The sequence below is a fragment of the Chiloscyllium plagiosum genome, chromosome 11, assembly GCF_004010195.1.
Source record: "Chiloscyllium plagiosum isolate BGI_BamShark_2017 chromosome 11, ASM401019v2, whole genome shotgun sequence".
Classification (NCBI taxonomy): domain Eukaryota; kingdom Metazoa; phylum Chordata; class Chondrichthyes; order Orectolobiformes; family Hemiscylliidae; genus Chiloscyllium; species Chiloscyllium plagiosum.
Genome location: NC_057720.1, coordinates 41,504,057 through 41,524,906, shown reverse-complemented (window position 1 = coordinate 41,524,906; position 20,850 = coordinate 41,504,057). Strand labels below are relative to the sequence as shown.

Here is a 20,850-nt window from a genome sequence, read left to right as displayed (position 1 = left end):
AACATTATGAGATGGATAGGTTACATTTTGACAGGATCAGATCTAACATCCTTGCAAGAAGGTTTGCTTATGCTGTGGTTGAGGTTTTAAACTAGTTTGTCTGGAAGTTGGAACCTAAGAGGGACCTCAGAGTCAAAGGAAACAAAACTAGTAGAAGAGTAGTCAGAACAGACAGAAGACAGATAAAACAATGGCAAGTGAAAAATAGGATGCAAAGGAGAATTATTTCTCAAGGCTGAATGAGTGGCACTCTAAATAAGTATTGCAAAAAGCTTGATGTTCTGAATGCACAAATTGAGGTAAATGGATATGATTTCATTGCTATTACAGAAATATAACTACAGAGTGACCAAGATTGTGAACTGAATATCCATGGAAAAATTAGCTGGAATGGGATTGTATTTATACTAGCTCCCATCCTCTAGCCCTGTCTCCATCGTCCTCTCAGCTCTTCACTTTCAAATATATATCCAGCTCTCTTCTGAAACCTCATATGGCCTCCATCATTTTCCCAGGCAGTGCATTCCAAACACTAACAACGCTCTGAGTTGAGATTTCTCTGCATCTCACTCCTAGCTCTCTTGCTAACAATTTTGAAATTGTGAGTCCTAGATACTGACATACCAATTAGTGGAAACATAACTTTTACCCTGTCAAAATTGTTCATAATTTTTAACACCGCAATGAGGTCACCTTCTCTGCTCCAGGGAGAATAAGCCCAATTTTTCTAATCTTTCCTTTTATCTAAAATCCCTCATTGCTGGTATCATTCTAATAAATACCCTTTGCACTCTCCAGGGCATTCTTCCTTCAATAAGCTGACTAGAACTGAATACAATACTCCAAATGTGGCTGACTAATGATTTGTAGAGGTGTAGCATCACGTCCTTGCTTTTATACTCTCTTCATAAACCCAAGGATCCTATAAGCTTTCTTAGCAACTGTTTCAACTAGCTTGATCACCTTCAGAGAATTTGCACTTGTACCTGAGGTCCCAATGCTCCTGTACTCCCCTCAAAGTTGTACCATTGAGACAGTATTGTCTCTTCATGTTTTCCACTACCAAAATTATCTCACCTTTCTGTCCATTGAAATTCATCTACCAGGTGTCTCTGTTAGTAATCTAGGATGTATCCTATTCAGGCCTGGTGACTTCTCTACCTGGAGTGCTGTGAGCCTTTTTGATACCTCTTCATCTTTCACTATACTGCTCAGATGCTCAACACCTACATTTTCAACTAGGCCATTGTCACCATCTTCTAATTTGGTAAAGGCAGAAGTAAAATATTCATTTGGTACTTCTATCTTATATTTTGCTTCAGGTAGCAGCTGACCATGCATGTTCCCTATGGGCCCCATTCTCTAATCTTTTACTATTAATGTGTTTGAAGAACATTTTACTCTTTGCTTCAATGCAGCCTACCATCTTTTCCTCATGCTTCTTCTTATCCTTCTTAAACCCAGCTGTAATCTTTCTCCTGCATTTGAAATATTCTTCCTGATTTACTTTGCTTTCATTATTCTGGTAATTTCCTGGGCTGTTGACTCCAGAAAAAGGTACTTAATCTCAGCATAAGGGTCAGGCAATTTAAGGCTACGATGAGGAGGAGTTTGGAATTCTCTATCCCACAGAATTTTGAGAGGTCAGTCATTGAGAGGATCAAGAAAGAAATCAATGCATTTCTCTTTACTTATGACAATAAAGTTAATAGAAATAGCATAGGAAAATCACATTCAGGAGATAATTAGCCATTGTCTAGAATCCATTCAACCTCAGAGGACTCAACACAAAGACTCATAGAGATGCTTTCAAGTGTACACCACCATTAGAGGATCAGAGACCCAGTGGGCCACTGACCCACCTCGGATTTGATTCCAAATCCAGTACAGGTCTGGTGACTTCTCTACCTGGAGTGCTGTAAGCCTTTTTCATACCTCTTCATCTTTCACTATACTGCTCAGATGCTCAACACCTACATTTTCAACTAGGCCATTGTCACCATCTTCTAATTTGGTAAAGGCAGAAGTAAAATATTCATTTGGTACTTCAGTACAGGTCAGGCAACTGCTGAACGTTTTTAGTTAGAAGATTAGCTTTAGGACGGAATCCACCTTTGCCTAGTTGGAGGGGCCTGTTGCTGACACTATGCCCACACCACAAGTCAAAGGCAGTATTCTGCCCCAATTCGCTATGCTATTTGGATTAAAGTTCAGTTGAGAGTCATTGATGCACTTATGAATGCAACCTAAATCAGGTCCAGGAGGTAGAGACAAGTGTGATTTCATCTTTGCTGTTTGTCTTGAATGAGAACTTCAAGACAGCTTCAACTAATTGATGTAGGCATCAAGAGACTATGCTACTACTGGAAGGCCCAACATCCACAAGCCTGGTGCCAGCTGATGAGAAAATCCAAACAGGCATAGAAGTTGTTGGGATGCTAGATGCAGATCAGATTTGAATGGAGTCTTCTCCCAGTATTGCTAAACCTGAAAGCATTGGTGCATGATGGTGAAGTGCAGTCAGATAGGGATAAGGAGTTCTGGAGATGACTAAGTTTTGTGAATCCAGGGAGTGCAACTGATGTGCGGAAGCCTACTCCAGCCCTGAAAGATAGTGAAGTGATATCCTGTCGGAAGCAGCAACTTAAGCAATGAGTGCTGTCAAACACATGACTCCTGGAGACTTTACTGACCTAAACGCCATTCTTGGCAATCTGTACCAGAGCCCGAATCCCACAGAAAGTACCAGCAGTGATAAGAGAAAGTCAACTGGGAGGCCTGAGGCAGATTTGAAATAGGGCCTCAGGCCCCATTTAAGAGAGTTTTGATAAAATAATGAAAGCTTTCTTATCCTCAGCCAAATCTATTGTCCCTATTCACTTTAAATGAAGGCCCCGTTTGTGGCCAACACAAGGTGGAGGATCACATATGCGTGCACAAAATCACAACACCAATTCACAGTATTTCTGTGGCTGGTTAGAAGTTTGCTGCGGACTCATTTCGAATTTTCACAGTGACCTCGCGTGAATAAAGTGTTTACATTGAAAATTTGACATACACAGAATATTGCATTAAAACTTTGATTTTATTTCAAAACAGTTTGTGTAAGACATAAATTTCAAATCCTGTAGCACCAATAGGTTACTGTAATGAACCTTCTCTCTGGCACATTTATGTAGATTACATTTTATAACAACAAACAAATACAGAGGATTTCTTTGCTGGTTTGGTGAAACAAAGCACTTTTTAATCATTGATGTTTTATAATCAATGATACTGAAATAGATTTGCAGCTTCACCATCAATGGAGAATGTGATTATTAACCTGTGGCAGTCTTCTTAAATACCTGCTATAAGAAGGATATTATTAAATTAGAGTGAAGAAAAAATTTACAAGGATGTTCCCAGGACTGGAGGGTTTTAGTTGTAAAGAGAGGCTGGATACGCTGGAACATTTTTTTCACTGGAGCCTAGGAGGTTAAGGGGTGACCTAATAGGGGCTAAAAAAATCGTGAGGTCATCGATAATGTGAATAGCAAGACTCTTTTCCCTACAGTGGAGGAGTTCAAAACGAGGAGGAGTGTTTCTAAGGTGAGAGAAGAAAGTTTTAAAAAGTTCATGAGGGGCAACTTTTTAACAAGCTTGTGGTATGTATGTGGAATGAACTACCAGGGAAAGTAGTAGATGTGGGTACAGTTACAACATTTAAATAGACATTTGGACATGTACATGAATAGGAAAGGTTTACAGGGATATGGGCAAAACGCAGGCAAATGTGACTAGTTTAATTTGGGAAGCTTGTTTGGCATGGATGAGTTAGACCGAAGGGTCTTTTTCCATACTGTATGACTCTATAACTTTATGACTTTGTGACACAGCAATTGAATAGACAGAGGTGCATACATGAGGATTGTGTTCTGGAACAATGCAATTCACAATACGATCAATAATCACATCATGGAAGTTGTTAGCAAATGTACATCAGGCCATCCGCACAGATGGTTAGGCTGTTATTGGTGTAATGGAAATAACTCCATTTATAAAAAGACACTGAGTATATGTCCTTGTTAGGTAGTTAGGAAAACTAATAAAATGTTATCATTTATCGCAAGAGAAATTGAATACAAAAGTCATACATGGCACTGGTGAAATCACATCTGGAGTACTATGTGCAGTATTAGTCACTAAAGAAGGATGTAAATGCATTGGAAGTAGTCAGACAATATTTAACAGAATAATACAATAGAAAGTGCTGGAGAAACTCAATGGTCTGGCAGCATTTGCAATGAGAGAAACAGAATTAATATTTCAAGTATAGTGACTCTTAAGAGGTGCTGCCAGACATGTTAAGTTTATAAAGCACTTTTTAAAACTTCATATCCCTAGCATTCATGGTACTTTGTTTATACCAGCATAATACCTGGAATGAATGAGTTGCCTTTATGTGGAAATGCACAGGCTAGGCATGTTCTGCTAGAGTCTAGAAGTGTAAAAGGCAATTTGATGTAAACATATAAGATCTTGAGGCATCTTGACAAAGTAGGTGTAGAGAAAATGTTTCTGCTAGTGGGAGAATTTAGAATGTGGGAGAATTAAATGTTTAAAAATCAAGAATTTACCCATTTAATACAGGGATGAGATTTTTTTTACAAAGAAGGCTCATGAGCCTACAGAATTCTCTTTTGAAAGGCAATAAAAACAAAATTGTTGAATATTTTTAAGGCTGATGTGGATTTATTCTTGATAAGCAAGTGGATGAAAGGTTAACAGGGATAAGTAGATTTGAGGTAACCATCAGATCAGCCATGATCTTATTAAATGGTAGACTAAGCTCGAGGGGCTAAATGGCTTACTCCTGCTCCTTAATCATGTAAATGTTTGACAGGTGCCTCACCAATTTAATGAAAGGTGTTTGAGCCTGGTAGATAGTGGGATGTCCTGAGAGCATGACAAGTAAAATACAGTATAACTGCAAGTTATCCAGCGCTCTTAAGAAAATTATGTTACAGTACAGTATTTTACTGTTACATTTCCACAAGAGGGCACAATTGATCAATTAAATGGTTATTGGAAAGAAACTAGCATTTGAAGTTAAAGCAAAATAACAAAGTTGAAACATCAGAATGGCTACATGGTCAAGCTTTCAATCACCATTTTCCAAAAGAGCAAATTCTTTAAAGAAATATTGACTTTGTCCTCATCAACCGTACATTTAAAATTACTGAATTTTATATGATGTTAAAAAATGACATTGTAAAATGTTGGATAGGGGCATTCCTCATAGAAGTTTGATTTATTTTCTGTTTGAATAGATGTCGATGATGGAGGAGATGAATGGGCAGATTTGTTTCAGGATTTTACTATATATGTATTAACATTTGACTAATAGGTAGTCAATACAAAGGGAAGACATATGAAGACTAGTCAACATTCCTGGAAGGAGATTTTTTGCACTTCATCTTTTGTTACGTTATTGACTTTAATATTCAGAACATGTGCTAATCTAGTAATGGTATTATTCAGATAGTATACCTTTAATATGTTCACTCCCACCATATCTATGCTCAATGATGCTCAAGGTTAGCTCAATGATGGCTATAATGGGAAGCTTGTTGCTTTCTTCTCTCTATGAATCGTTGTCTTGGAAACAGCTCAAGAGGATGCTTCCATCAGTTGTTATGGTTTTATTCAAGCATTGGAGAATTATGACGTTTATTTCCTATACATTATTGGTGAGCTGTTAAAGTTTCTGAGCAGTTTACAACCCCACGCTTGTATCTCACCTCTATATGTTTATCATTATTGATTCACCTGCCATTCACAAAGACGTGACCTTAAGTAGAAAAGCGCTTCAGTCACATGACCATAACTAGGCAGGTGCTATAATTGAGGCTTAGCTTTCAGTGCATGTTCACTCAGTGGTGCACTACTTAACTGCAATGTTGAGCTTGTAATATGCAGAATCAGTTTTTAAAGGTTTCTATCACTTCCCAACACTGAGAATTCAGCTTCAAAGTGAAGGAAAGTGACCTGCTCTAAATGTTCCAAACATGTTGATGGAGAAAACTACAGATGACCTGATCAGGGACATTTTCAAATACAGCATGTAGGAAACACCATAGTTTGAAACATGTTTCGGTGAAATGTAAAGTTTTGTAAAACAATAACCTGTCAATAAAGTCGCCATAGTCTTACCAGACCAGAGGGCTGCACTGTCATTAGAGAGAGACAACTGACAGTGATTTAACCTGAGGGACAACAATCCTCAGGCAAGGGGAGAGCTTGAGAAGGAGAATCCTTCATATTGAACTAAGCTAGTTCAGGATTTGAAGCCATGCTATTGGCATCATCCTGCATTGTAAACCAGTCATAAAACCAACTGAGCTAACCAACCCTCTGACCTAGCAATAGTCAATATCAGGATTGGTTGTATCTTGATATACTGCTCCCAATTATCAGTTTCATAAAATTGAGTCTGAGGTGAGAATGTTTAAATGGAACTGTTGTCCACTAAACTGCTAGTCCATCCCTTTTTCCAATCTAATTTATTATCTTATAGAAATGTGGATATTGTAAAAATTTCACAAGTGCTCAATTTCCTCAAACTAACATTCAGTTTGTACTACAATTCTCCTCACCATCCCAAATTGGTGGTTGCATTTTATGTCTTTCATATACTAGGTAATACAACCATTATTAACATGGTCTGTTGGATTAGTTTGATCATATGAAGTGGCCAGAGAGGAGCTTCAATTTTGTTCCTCCAAAGTGACCTTTTTTTCTGTGAGTCTTTAGCTCCTTCCAGCAGATTACAGGGCTGCTAGTAGGTAGAGGGTGTCCAACCCAGATGTTTTCTGCATCACCAAACTGTAGGATAGCTTGCTTCACCAGATGGTCTTTCGGTGTCTGAGTTCCACATTATTTGTGTATGTTGGTGCAGTATTCCTGCCTCTAGATGCACCAGAAGAATTCCTTTATAGATTGGTCTTGAAGGTAGCAATGCTATCCAATTTTCCTTAATGAGCTCTGTATTGATGTCAAACTTTGTCAATACTGCAGTGTAAGTGCAGATATTTACACCGGATTTTTCTGTAATCTGTCATGTGATTATTTAGATCTTTTATTTCCTAGATCTCTTTCAAAATGATAATTAATGATTATCACCTGCATGGATGCAATGGGCCAAATGGCCTATTTTTGTGCAGCAGGTCTCTATGACTAAAGAAATTCCCAGTGTCACCATTTCACAATTATAGGGTAGGAATGCCACAGTTATCTACAAGTTTCCATACCTCACAATTATATGATTGCTGATGAAGGGCTTATGCCCAAAACATTGATTCTCCTGCTCCTCGGGTGCTGCCTGACCTGCTGTGCTTTTCCAGCACCACACTCTCGACTCTGAGCTCTAGCATCTGCAGTCCTCACTTCCTCCTCACAATTACATGGCCCCATAGAGGCAACCTGGTTGGACACTTCTGCAAGAAAGGATTTTTTGGGGACTTTTGTTTACATTTAGGAAATAAAATGCGTATGTGTCATTGCTGTGGTATTACTTTTGTTTTTGTTAAACCTAAATTGCATTTGTTTTGTATCCTTCTCATTTTTCAGATCTCATTAGTTGTTAATGTTGCCAGTGAGTGTGGTTTCACAGAAAATCACTACAAAGACCTACAACAATTACAGCAGGAACTGGGACCAATGCATTTTAATGTCCTGGGATTCCCCTGTAATCAGTTTGGGAATCAAGAGCCAGGCTCTGACCAAGAGATTGAAAGGTTTGTGCGAAGGACTTATGGAGTTTCCTTTCCAATGTTCAGTAAGATCAATGTCAAAGGTCCTGGTGCAAATGCAGCATTCAAATATTTAACAGGTAAGAATGAGATTTTTCAAAATTTAGGAATGACTATTCACTTGAATATAAAATAGATTATCAAAAGAATCTACCTGCACTATACAAAACATGCAGAAGTTTCTCTGAAATAAGAAGACATCAGAATTCATAATGCAAATTTCCAGTAACATTTTGCTAGTTTCCTAATTATCTAAATATTTAACATGGTTCTGGTTAATCTGAATGCTTGTTGGTAATATTTTGTGTTTTGTTGACAGTCCCAAACATCAGAATCTCTGGTACCTTGCTCATGTGATCCTTTTCTCATCTGTGAGTCGAGACTAAATATCAGGAAGCCCTGTAACTCTGTAGAGTATTCCAACAGAAATATTATCTTGTATCTTGTATAATGTTTATGCAAGAGGCATATTTCTATTCTGCGGGACTTCATGTAAGATAGCTGCTCTCCATTCCAAAACTTGAAAGTCTGGCTTGTAAGATTTCAATTCAATTGGGCTCAATCCCAGCCCCTTACAGTATTCTGTTTTAGTAATGTTTCATGTAGCTGGCTTAAATTCCTAGTTTTATGAAGCACCAAACGTACGTGTGGATAGAAATGTTAAATTAAAGCAAAACATATTACACAACTGGATACAAGATAAGAGAAAAGGTATGTTAATAATTTTGGGTTGGGTTGAGACTCAATCAGAATTGGAGCGAGGAGGTAGGTAAGCCTTATTGTAGGATTGATCAAACAGGGAGAGGGGAAAAGGTGAACCAGTACTGACACAAAAGAACTAGGCAGTTTCTTAGTTTACTTGTGAGGTGGAGAGTTCTGGTGCATGCACTTAGACTATTTCAATATAATAAGGATGCATGACAGTCCTTCAGAATAGAGGTATTAAATTGAAATCTGAATGACAGGAAGTCAGATCAAGAGCTAAAGTTAACAAATCAACAGAAATTCCTCTGACTTTGAATGAGAATATTTGCCCAGCAGATATATATGTTGATGTTTTAGATGTACATTGTAATTATTGGTGAAAAACCTTTGTACTCTGAGGTGCATGCATTTAGACTATTTCAATATAATAAGGAAGCATGACAGTCCTTCAGAATAGAGGTATTAAATTGAAATCTGAATGACAGGAAGTCCACATAGATCACATCAACCTCTCTGCCCTCATCAATCCTCTTCATTACTTCATCAAAAAACTCAATTAAGTTAATGAGACTCAATTTTGCATGCACAAAACCATGTTGACTATCCCTAATCAGTCCTTGCCTTTCCAAATACATGTAAATCCTATCCCTCAGGCTTCCCTTTAACAACCTGCCCACCATAGAATTCTAGGGCATACCTGATCAGGTGCCAGGGATTTATCCACCTTTATGTGTTCTAAGACATCCAGCACTTCCTCCTCTGTGATATGGACATTTTTCAAGATGTCGCCATTTATTTCCCAACATACTGTATTTTCCATATCTTTCTCCACAGTAAACATGGCTGCAAAGTACCCGTTCAGTATATCTGACATTTCCTGCGGTTTCACCCATCAGCATTGCTGATCTTTAAGGAGCCCTATTCTCTACCTAGTTACCCTTTCATTCTTAATGTATTTGTAGAATCCCTTCAAATTCCCCTTAACCCTATTTGTCAAAGCTATCTGATGTCCCCTTTTTGCACTCCTGATTTCCCAACTAAGTATACTCCTATTGCCTTTATGCTGTTCTAGGGATTCATTCGATCTCTGCAGTCTATACCTGATTTATGCTTCCTTCTTATTCTTAATCAAAACCTCAATTTCTCTCATAATCCAGCATTTCCTGCACCTACCAGCCTTGCCCTTCATCTTAACAGGAACATATTTTCTATGGACTCTTGTTATCTCATTTTTGAAGACTTCCCATTTTCCAGCCATCACTTTACCTGCAAACATCCATCCCCAATGAACTTTTGAAAATTCTTGCCTAATACTATCAAAATTGGTCTTCCTCCAATTTAGAACTTTAACTTTTAGATCCAGTCTACCAATTTCCATCACTATTTTAAAACTAATAGAATTATGTGGTCGCTGGCCCCAAACTGCTCCCTCACTGACACCTCAGACACCTCAGTCACCTTTTTTTCCCAAGAATAGGTCATGTTTTGCACCTTCTGTAGTAGGTTGGTCCACATACTGAATAAGAAAATGTTCTTGTACTCACTTAACAAATTCCTTTCCATCCAAGCACTTAACACTATGGCAGTCCCAGTCTATATTTGGAAAGTTAAGATCCCCAACCATAATCACCCTATGATTCTCACAGATAACTGAGATCCCCTTACAAATTTATTTCTCAATTTTTCACTGATGATTAGAGGGTCTATAGTGCAACCCCAATAAAGTGATCATCACTTTCTTATTTCTCAGTTCCACCTAACTAACTTCCCTGGATGTATTCCCAAGAATATCCTCCCTAAGTGGAGTCATAATGTTATCCCTAATCAAAAACACAACTCCCCCTCCCCTCTTGACCCCCCTCTTTCTACCCTTCCTACAGCATCTATATCCTGGAACAATAAGCTGCCAGTCCTGTCCACCCCTGAGCCACGTCTCTGTAATTGCTATGATATCCCAGTCCCGTGTCCCCAACCATGCCGAGTTCATCAGTCTTACCTGTTAGGCCTCTTTCAATCATGTGAATGTGTACAGCGATTAATCACCCTTAGTAAACAAATTGCAAAATAAAACTTATTATCAATCAAGGAGGAAGTGAGGGCTGCAGATGCTGGAGATCAGAGTCGAGAGTGTGGTGCTGGAAAAGCACGGCCAGTCAGGCAGCAATCTCTTGCTCCTTGGACGCTGCCTCGGATGCACGGATGATTAGTCATAAGTTTTATTTTGCAATTTGTTTACTAAAGGTGATTAATCACTAAACACATTGACATGAGATTGCCAAAGCACTTTTAACAAAGGAGCAACGTTTAATGCAAAAAAAGGTTGTAAGATAATTTGAAAAGATCTTAATCAGCAAAAAGGAAAATTCAACTCTTTTCCCAGCAATATTGTTTACAGATACTCAACCCTGGTGAGGTATCATTTGCACCTTAAATCTTTAATTTTTTATCAACTTGTGTTAACTTGTATCAATTTGTCCATAAGTATTTACTTTCAGACTTCCTGTCCATTCACCAGGTTTGATTTTTTCTGGGGGTCCTGAAGATACATAGACACCAGCTAATTCACTGAAGTTTCCTAACTGAACTCTGTCTATTTGAATGGCTAAACAAAATAGTTTAAGATTTATTTCTAGCTTTGATAGTCTGGCGTCTGCTTTCCACTTCTGCTAGCATGAAGATTGTCACAAATTAAAAACTACTCTTCGGTGATATGAATATTTTTTCAACTGAAGCCTTGTCTCTCTCTGTCTTTTTATCTGTTATAAAAATTCTACTTTGTCAACATTTTCACCAATTAATTCATCAAGCAACTTGCTAGTCGTCTAACCTAATTTTTTTTTGGAAAGACTATTTTGAAATCCCTTCAGAAAAAAATTACTTTCAAGAAAGACAAATTCTCTTCATTGAGCTAAAGCTAAAACAAAAAATTACTTCCTCCTTAGAATTCACATTCCCAAATGATAACAATATTGTTTAAACTTGTATCGCATTAGAGTTGTCCACATTGCAGGAGCAAAGAAGAAAATGAAGGGAATTAAAACTGGTCTTGTGTAAAACAAAATAGGGATGGACTAAAAAGTGAAACATGGAAACATAGCACTTGCTAATCAAGAAAATAAAGTTTATTAAGTTCACTTTCTACCATCCTCAAAGTCATGCAGCAATAATAAAATTGTTCTTTAATCATTACAATCAATCTCTCAATTAGTCTATAGCAGACACAAGGTGAAGAACTATGTTACACATACTGTACTGTACTGGGGATGTATTTTGTGCAAAAGAACCCCAAAATATCTGACATCTGCTAACTCCATGAAGCTATTTGGGAATGAACCAAATTGTTTGTAGTCTTGCCATCATGTTTGACCCTGAATTGAACTTCTAACTCGATAACTTTTCCATCATCAAGGTCGCTCCATCTTTGTAACGCTGCCCATCACCACTGTTGTTGGTGTTAACTGCTGCAGAAACACTCCTCCATGCCTTCGTTACCTCTAGTCTTGACAGTGTTTTGTTGATGGCCTCCACCTTCTCCCCTCCTTGAACCTACTTTCATATAAAATGACGCTACCCTATCCTAACGTGCACTAAATTCCATTCACTCATCACTCATGACTTGCAGTTGTTTCCAAATCTGGCAGCAGGGTCAATTTTAAAATTCTCATTCTTGTTTTCAAATACCTTCATGACATTACCCCTCAGCTTAGTAACCTTCTCCAATCTTACAACTGACTGTATCCCTGCTGACCAGTTCTGGTCCCTTGCACATCTCCAGCCCTAAGATTGTGTCTTCAACTGCCTTGGGCCAAAGTTCCAGCATTCCCTCCATAGGTATCACTACCTCTTTGTCTCTCTTTCTTTAAGATATTCCTCGAAACATACTTGATTACGTTATTTTGACCAGGACACTCCTTGATATCTGCCCTATCAGTTTACTATCGATCATTAGTAAAGTGATGGAAGGTGTCATCAACAGTGCTATCAAGCAGCATCTGCTCAGCAATAACCTGCTCAGTAACACCAGTTTGGGTTCCTCCAGGGCTATTCAACTCCTAACTTCATTACAGCCTTGGTGTAAACATGAACAAAAGAGCTGAATTCCAGAGGTGAGGTAAGCGTGACAGCCTTTGACATCAAGGCTGCATTCAACTGAGTGTGCCATTATGGAACGCTAGCAAAACTGGAAGCAATGGATACCGGGGGAAAATTTCCAGTGGTTAGAGTCATACCTGACACATAGGAAGGTGGATTAGTGGTGCTGGAAGAGCACAGCAATTCAGGCAGCATCCGAGGACAGGCAAAATCGACGTTTCGGGCAAAAGCCCTTCATCAGGAATAAAGGCAGAGAGCCTGAAGCATGGAGAGATAAGCTAGAGGAGGGTGGGGGTGGGGAGAGAGTAGCATAGAGTACAATAGGTAGGTGGGGAAGGAGATGAAGGTGATAGGTCAGGGAAGAGAGGGTGGAGTGGATAGGTGGAAAAGGAGCTGGGCAGGTCGGACAAGTCCGGACAGGTCGAGTTACTGGAGGTTAGAAACTAGGATGAGGTGGGGGAAGGGGAAATGAGGAAACTGTTGAAATCCACATTGATGCCCTGGGGTTGAAGTGTCTCGGATGCTGCCTGAATTGCTGTGCTCTTCCAGCACCACTAATCCAGAATCTGGTTTCCAGCATCTGCAGTCATTGTTTTTACCTCATAGGAAGGTGGTCATGGTACTCAGCTCCAGGACATCTCTGCAGGAGTTCCTCAGGGTAATGTTCTAGGCCCAAACAGCCACATAAGTGGCTGCTTCATCAATGACCTTCATTATAAAGTCAGAAGTGGGATGTTCGCTGATGATTGCATAATGTTCAGCATCATTCACAACTCCATTGATAATAAAGCAGTTTGTGTCCAAATGCAACAAGATCTGGACAATATCCAGCCTTGGGTGACAAGTGGCAAGTTACAATCATGCCACACAAATGCCAGGCTGTGACCATCCCCAACAAGAGACAATCTAACCACTGTCCCTTTACATTCAGTGATGTTACCATCACTGAATCCCACACCATCAACATCCTGGAAGTTATCATTGATCAAAAACTCAACTGGACTCACCACATAAAGCAATGGCTACAGGAACAGGCCAGAAGCTACGAATACTGTGGTAAGTAACTCACCTCCTGACTCCCAAAGCCTGTTCACCATCTAAATAAGTCAGGACTGTGATGGAATACTCCCCACTTGCCTGGATGAGTGCAGCCCCACAACACTCAAGAAGCTTGACACCATCCAGAACAAAGTAGCCTGCTTGATTGACACTGTATCCATGAGCATCCATTCCTTCCACTACCAACATTCAGTAGCAGCAGTGTGTACTGTCTGTAAGATGCACAGCAGAGATACACCAAAGATCCTCAGACAGCACCTTCCAAACCCACAATGACTTCCATCTAGAAGGACAAGGGCAGCAGATATATGGGAACACTGTCTCTTTAAAGTTCCTCTCCAAGCCATACACCATCCTGACTTGGAAATATGTCGGCATTCCTTCACTGTCACGAGGTCAAAATCCTGGAATTCACTCCCTAATGACATTGTGGATCAACTCATAGCAGGTGGACTGTTGTGGTTCAAAAAGGCAGCTCATCGCCACCCTCTCAAGTGCAACTAGGGATGGGCAATAAAAGATGGTCAGCCAGTGATGGCTACTTTCCACAAAACAAATAGGTAAAGTTTTAAAAATCTTAATTGGCTCAGTGTCAAACTTGTGATCTTTAAGAAGTGTATTTTGTCCTGGGTTTTTTTTGGAGAGATTTTAAGCAATAGGGGCTATGATGTCTATTCAAAGTCAATAAAGTGAAGACCTTGTGAGGCCTTGGGTTTCTTTTTTAAGTTAGAACTATAGAAGCAGCCTGAATGGATGGCATCATGTTCCCACAGAATCAGGGTTTTAGTTTAGCTTTCAGTAGTTGCTGAGATTTTGAAGCTGATTGTGTAAGTTGCTGTATCTTTCTCTCTGCTACAGCTAACAGCTGGAGTTCTCTCTGCTGCCAGTATTGCATATGAGAAAATCTGTTTTACTGACTTTGCATTTGCCATGAGTGTGCTTATGGGATGTTACTGTGTTAGAACAATTGCTGTTTAATAGTTAAATAATCTATTACTCTGTTAAGTTTTCCAATCGAGTTAAAGTTATGCTAATTTTTTTTGTTTGTATTTTAACTGGGGGTAAGAATAAAGTGTGTTTTGCTTACAAACTGGAATACAGAACTTTTAAATAAGATAAAATTTACAGTCGAGGCTATCTCCTTGATATATTTGCAGAGGGTTTGGTCTGGTCTATAACAAACTTTACTTCATTGCAGGTCATATATAAATGCCAATTTTTAAAAATTGAAAACTACCATACAACATTTTTGTCAAAATTTGGGTACGGTAAATGTGAAGATTATTACCTTAGTCGTAAGAAAAATTGTTTGTGCATTTAATTGTAGACTCGTCTGGAAAGGAACCAAACTGGAATTTCTGGAAGTATCTTGTGGATGCAAATGGTGAAGTGGTGGATGTTTGGGAAACATCTGTTTCAGTTGCAGAAATAAAGCCAAAAATTGCAACGTTAGTGAGGCAACTCATCGTGAAACGAAAAGACGAATTGTAATTTAACTACAAACTCTGTGATATATAATGCTACCTTTTTCAAGTTTACACCACTTTTTAACAATTTTTTTTGTGTTAGCATTTCTATCCTGTGAAGTCCACTAATTCATTCCTTGTGACACCATATTTTCTTCGGCTTGGTTATGTCTTCCTACTGCAATAAAAATGGTTGAAGAAGTGGAACAAACTGTATATAATTTATTCACCTTTTATTGAGATAGAACTCGTTTATTTTATGCTCTAAATACAAATGAATATATACATAAAATTAGAATTATAATGAATAAGATACACCAAGACTTCATTCACTGTTTACACTGTTTTGCAGTTTTCACGTTTTCTTTTAAATAACTTTTCTGCTATTATCCTTTATACTTTCCAAGTAAAATTTAGGTTAGTGGTTTGTTTACTTTCATCAAACTAAACAAACTAGATTTTTTTTTAAAGACAGGAAAAGATGTTTTATTGTAGATTTAAAAACTTCCTAAAATGAAATCTCACAGTATAATATTATTACTGTATTTGAAAGGTGGAATGGGAAATGGCAAATGTAGTTTTAACACAGAATCTTAATAGCTGCCTGTCTAAAACAGTTGGAAAATGGCAGCTGGTTGGGGATGGAATTCCTGCTGGCAAAAAAGTTAAATGAATAGTTCAGGGTGGCCTTTGACAAAGAAAGGGGCACTTTGGAGGAGCAGAAAACAAATTTTCCTTGTTGGGTCGAGATAAATCTTAAGTATTTTCTTCTCATTGTTTTATCACTTGTGAGGAAGCTACCAAAACTTGCCTTGTGAGGTCAGAAAAAAAAAATCTATTTGGGCCCTGTGATGCCAATGGACCCAGATGAAATCAGTGTACTTCAGGAAAACTCCACGAGATTAGGACAGCTGCTTCTGAGAAGAGTGTCTTAAAATCAGGGTCACAGTAAATCCAGGTAGGAAATTGGTGAATAAGGCACTTGAGACACCTTTAACCGTGTATCAGTTTCAGATAAGGTTAAAGTGCCCCGTTTTTGCTCACTATATGTCTCATTATTAGTACATGGCAAATCTGAAGAGTATGAATGTTACATTTCTAATGCAATGAAACGTATATCGGGGAATGCCCTGTTCAAATACATTTTAATGGAAAGATGGAGTGACCTCAAGATTGTCCCTGTTCCGAGTTACACAATGGTGAATATGCTTTGCATGCACATGTTGTTTATGTTTCTGTAATGATTGTACAGACTTAATTGAAAGCATATCCAACCTTGACAGGCTTCTACCTAGAGAGATGGTGCTTTATGAATCAACAGTTCCCTATATTTAATTTTCTATCTAGTTCTTTCTTTATGAGGTCCAACAACTAAGATGTACCTTCTGTTATTATCACTAATGAGACCACAAAATTTATATTAATGTATGACTAGGGGCCTGTACGGCACTGTAACGTTTTATGTTCTGTGTCCTACAGGGAGATGCCAAATAGGCTGGGGCTGTTTTCCCTGGAGCATCAGAGGCTGAGGGGTGACCTTATAAAGGTTTATAAAATTATGAGGGCCATGGATAGTGTAAATAGACAAGGTGTTTTGCTTGGAGTGGGGGAGTCCAGAACTAGAGGTATATGTTTAAAGTGAGAGGGAAAAGACTTAAAAGAACCTGAGGTGCAACCTTTTCACACAGAGAGTGGTGTGTGTATGGAATGAGCTGCCAGAGGAAGTGGTGGAGGCTGGTACAATTATAGCATCTAAAAGGCATCTGGATGAATATATGAATAGGAAGGGTTTAGAAGTGCTGGCAAATGGGACTAGATTAGGTTAGGATATGTACTCAGCATTGACGATTGATCCGAAGAGTCTCTTTCTGTGCTGTATATCTCTATAACACTATGACTCCAAGTGAATTGGCAAATTAGGTTAAAGTATAAGTCAATAGAGATGCAACAGTAGACATAAGACATAGGAACATTTAAGGGAATATTTCAGAACACACAGACAGATGCATTCCAATGAGTAAGAAAAATTGGAAGTAATTAATCCCAGATCAATTAACTGGAAAGGTATAAATAGAAAATGGATAGGACGTGTGTGGAAGTAGTTGTCAGACCAAGTATTTAGTAAGGAGAAAGTGAGGTCTGCAGATGCTGGAGATCAGAGCTGTAAATGTGTTGCTGGAAAAGCACAGCAGGTCAGGCAGCATCCAGGGAACAGGAGAATTGACGTTTCGGGCATAAGCCCTTCTTCAGACATAAGCCCTGAAGAAGGGCTTATGCCTGAAACGTCGATTCTCCTGTTCCCTGGATGCTGCCTGACCTGCTGCGCTTTTCCAGCAACACATTTTCAGCAAGTATTTAGTAAATCTACCCAAAAGAAAAATGCTTTAATTTCTATCAATGTGGTAGAATCTAGCTTTACACCCCATGGTCAGTACTAAATTATGATACCAAATTTATATATTGTGAGGAGAATAGTCATAGAGTCACTTGGAACTGAAGGAGATCATTCTGTCCATTAAGTTCATGCTGGCTCACTGTAGAGCAATCTAGTCAATCCCATGTGCTCATTCTATTCTCGTACCTCTGCATGTTTAGTTTCTTTTATTTCACATTCAATTGCACATCCCGTTTCCTTTTAAAATCCACCTATCACTATCATCCTCAAACGTAGTGAGTTCAATGTCTTTGCCACTTGCTGTACAAGAAAAAGGTTCTTCCTCACACCCTATCTGCATCTTTTGCCCAAAAAGTTAACTGCTGAAACATTAACATTAGTCAAAGCCACTTTAGTAAAGGCAGCTCTAGTCTTTGTACCATGTGTGAATGAAAGCATCTGTAAATGAATGGAAAGGTTAACGTTTTATTTCTGTTTTTTTAGATTGGTTTGTGTTTTCATTTCAAATATTTATAACTGTAATTATCAAACATTTTATGAATCTTGCTTAAGATACAAATATCATCCCTTCTTCCTTCATGAAAAACTTTATTCTTAGTTATTTAAATCATGACAGATGGAACACAGTGTGGGAAAGTGTGCGGTTATGCACTTTGTTTCAGAAAAATGATGGATTTGGCACAATTACAATGTTTAAAAGACATTTGGGTAAGTACATGAATAGGAAAGGTTTGGAGAGATATGGGCCAACAGCATTCAGGTGGGACTAGTTTACTTTGGGATAATGGTTGGATTGGACTGATGGACACAAGGGTTTGTTTCTGTGCTGATTGACTCTATGAAGAGGGGAGGGAAGAAATGCAGATGTTGAAGTACTTTTGGAATGTTATTGGTACTCTATATTTACCCTTGACTAATGCAGCTAACACTATGGGTAATTTAGTAGGGCCAATTCACCTGGTCTGCACATCTTTGGATTGTAGGAGGAAACTCACGCAGACACAGGGAGTATGTGTAAACTCCACACACACTCACTCGAGATGGGAATTGAAACCAGGTCCCTGGTGCTGTCAGGCAGCAGTGCTAAGCACTGAGCTGCCCTTTTCTTTTCACAGATGCTGCCAGACCTGCTGAGCTTTCTAGCAATCCTCTGTTTTTGTTTCTGAAGTTGGTGGGGTTGTGGGCAGGAGCGAGCTGGGGTTTGTATGAACATACATGGCCAACCTATTCTCAGAAGTGGAAAAAGAGATGTTGCGGAAGGGAAGGAAGGGGTCAAGGATGGACCAGGTGAAGGTGTAAGCAGGGTGAAAATTGGAAGCAAATTGATAAACTTTTCCAATTCTAAAAGAGAGCAGGAAGTAGCGTCAATGATGTCATTGATGTAGCAGAAATAAAGTTGTGGGTGGGGGCCAGTTCGACTGGAACAAGGAATTACCCCACAAAGTGACTGTTATAACTGGGGCCAACATCACTTCCCACTGCTACTCCTTTGACCTGAAGAAAGTGAGCGGAAGAGCTTGGCCAGGCGGAGGGTGGTTAGTACAGACCTCCTTTCCCGGAAAAAGCCGATACCGTCTTGATGGGGGATGGATGTGAAAACGGAATTAGAGTACCCTGCTGACATGAGTTGACCCTTTAGGACCAATAACATTATTTTGGCGTGAAACACTGCAGCGCGAATCCTTACTGGAGCTATCCTGTTTTTTGAGATTGGAAGTCTTGGCTCTCAGTCAGAGAGCTGGTGCAGAGTGAATGGGCCGAACAGGCTCCTCCTAAACTTCTGTCTCTGTGATACGGTGCGAACCCCCTAACGCCAAAGGGTTGCTCAGAGTAATCAAACCTGTTCTGTGATTCCGCAGCTGGATTTGTATCTGATTGCTGAGCCTGAGCCTCTTCTTGTTTAGCGCATCACTGCGGTGGGACTCGCTTCTCTTTGCGCTTGGAATTAACCCCTGGCTCCCCTGAAGCTTCTTCCCTCGCCCCTCCTCTCCCATTCGCATTGAGGCGGTTTGGTTTTGAGACAACCTGCCGGTTCCGTGTGTCTGGGTCCGCATGGGTGCGGACTGCAGCGGGTATTAGACCTCCTGCAATGCTGTCGTTCCCCATCTTCACATGTCCCAAAACCCGGCAGCGACCCAGGCGCCAACTATCGCTGTGGTTTTAATGATATCAAATACTGCTGTGATGATCCTAACAGTTTCTTCCCTTATGAGTACAGCTACATGTGGTAGTTGAGAGGCCCGCCAAGCGGCTTCAATGTATCTTTACAAAGTGATAGCGTAAAACAAAAACTGAAAAAAAGTCCTTAATACATTGATAGCGAAATTTAGTAAGAAGCTCCCCAAATAAATCATCTCGGCAATCTCGGTTAAATGAAGGCGAACTCTTTTTTGCTTTGCTTAATGTTCGCTCTTTAAATAAGGTGTGAATTCAATGTAGAAGTAATTCTTTTGAGCTTTACCAGTGGATTCACAGAACGATATCTGTGAGTTAATTCAAACAGGAAATAAGGCATTGTACTGACTTCACCTCCATTACTCTGAACACGATTCGTTGAAGTCTGTTTTGCACAGAAGTTAGAACCGGAAGTGTAAATCCCGCTGGGATATCGAGAGTATCCTGTAAGTAATATCTTGCAGGTTATCCTTGAAGAATAACGTGGACATGCTGCGTTTGTATTTGTGATTGCTACTGATGGGGAAATGATCGCTGCCCGGCCACTCCGGTGGTTAGAATTCCTCTAACAATAGTACTTTCCACATGATTTGGAGACTCCAGTATTGGACTGGGATGTACAAAACTAAAAATCACATAACACCAGGTTATAGTCCAACAGGTTTATTTGGAAGCACTAGCTTTCAGAGCACTGCTCCTTCATCAGGTGATTGTGAAGAATAAGATTGTAAGACACTGAATTTATAGCAAAAGTTGACAGTGTGATGTACCTGAAATTATATATCGAAAAAAACCCCGGATTGTTTGTTAAGTTGCTCATCTTTTAGAATGACCATGTTGGTTTCGGTTCTTTCATATGTAAATCGCAAAACTTTTTTAAAAAGTTACATTCTCAAGTGAACTTTAACAATTGGTGTCATGTCAGCCCAGATAAGGTATTGAAGGTAAAAACAATGACTGCAGATGCTGGAAACCAGATTCTGGATCAGTGGTGCTGGAAGAGCACAGCAGTTCAGGCAGCATCTAAGGAGCTTCAAAATCGACGTTTCGGGCAAAAGCCCTTCATCAGGAATAAAGGCAGTGAGCCTGAAGCGTGGAGAGATAAGCTAGAGGAGGGTGGGGGTGGGGAGAAAGTAGCATAGAGTACAATGGGTGAGTGGGGGAG

The 20,850-nt window shown here is 39.3% G+C and overlaps 2 protein-coding genes across 2 annotated transcripts in view; one reads left to right on the top strand and one right to left on the bottom strand.

The window, feature by feature from the left end:
• Positions 1-1,341, bottom strand: part of LOC122554722 (terminal uridylyltransferase 4-like) — an 86,545-nt gene extending 85,204 nt beyond the window's left edge. The window contains exon 1 of the mRNA XM_043700098.1: positions 1,189-1,341. Within this exon, the coding sequence (XP_043556033.1) occupies positions 1,189-1,341 (153 nt within the window). The remainder of the gene's footprint in view (positions 1-1,188) is intronic.
• A 6,171-nt stretch (positions 1,342-7,512) lies between these two features.
• Positions 7,513-15,317, top strand: LOC122554330 (glutathione peroxidase 7-like). The gene is made up of 2 exons (XM_043699183.1): positions 7,513-7,873; positions 14,977-15,317. The coding sequence occupies exons 1-2, from the start codon at positions 7,528-7,530 to the stop codon at positions 15,138-15,140; spliced, it is 510 nt and encodes a 169-aa protein (XP_043555118.1). The 5' UTR covers positions 7,513-7,527; the 3' UTR covers positions 15,141-15,317.
• Positions 15,318-20,850: the final 5,533 nt, after the last annotated feature.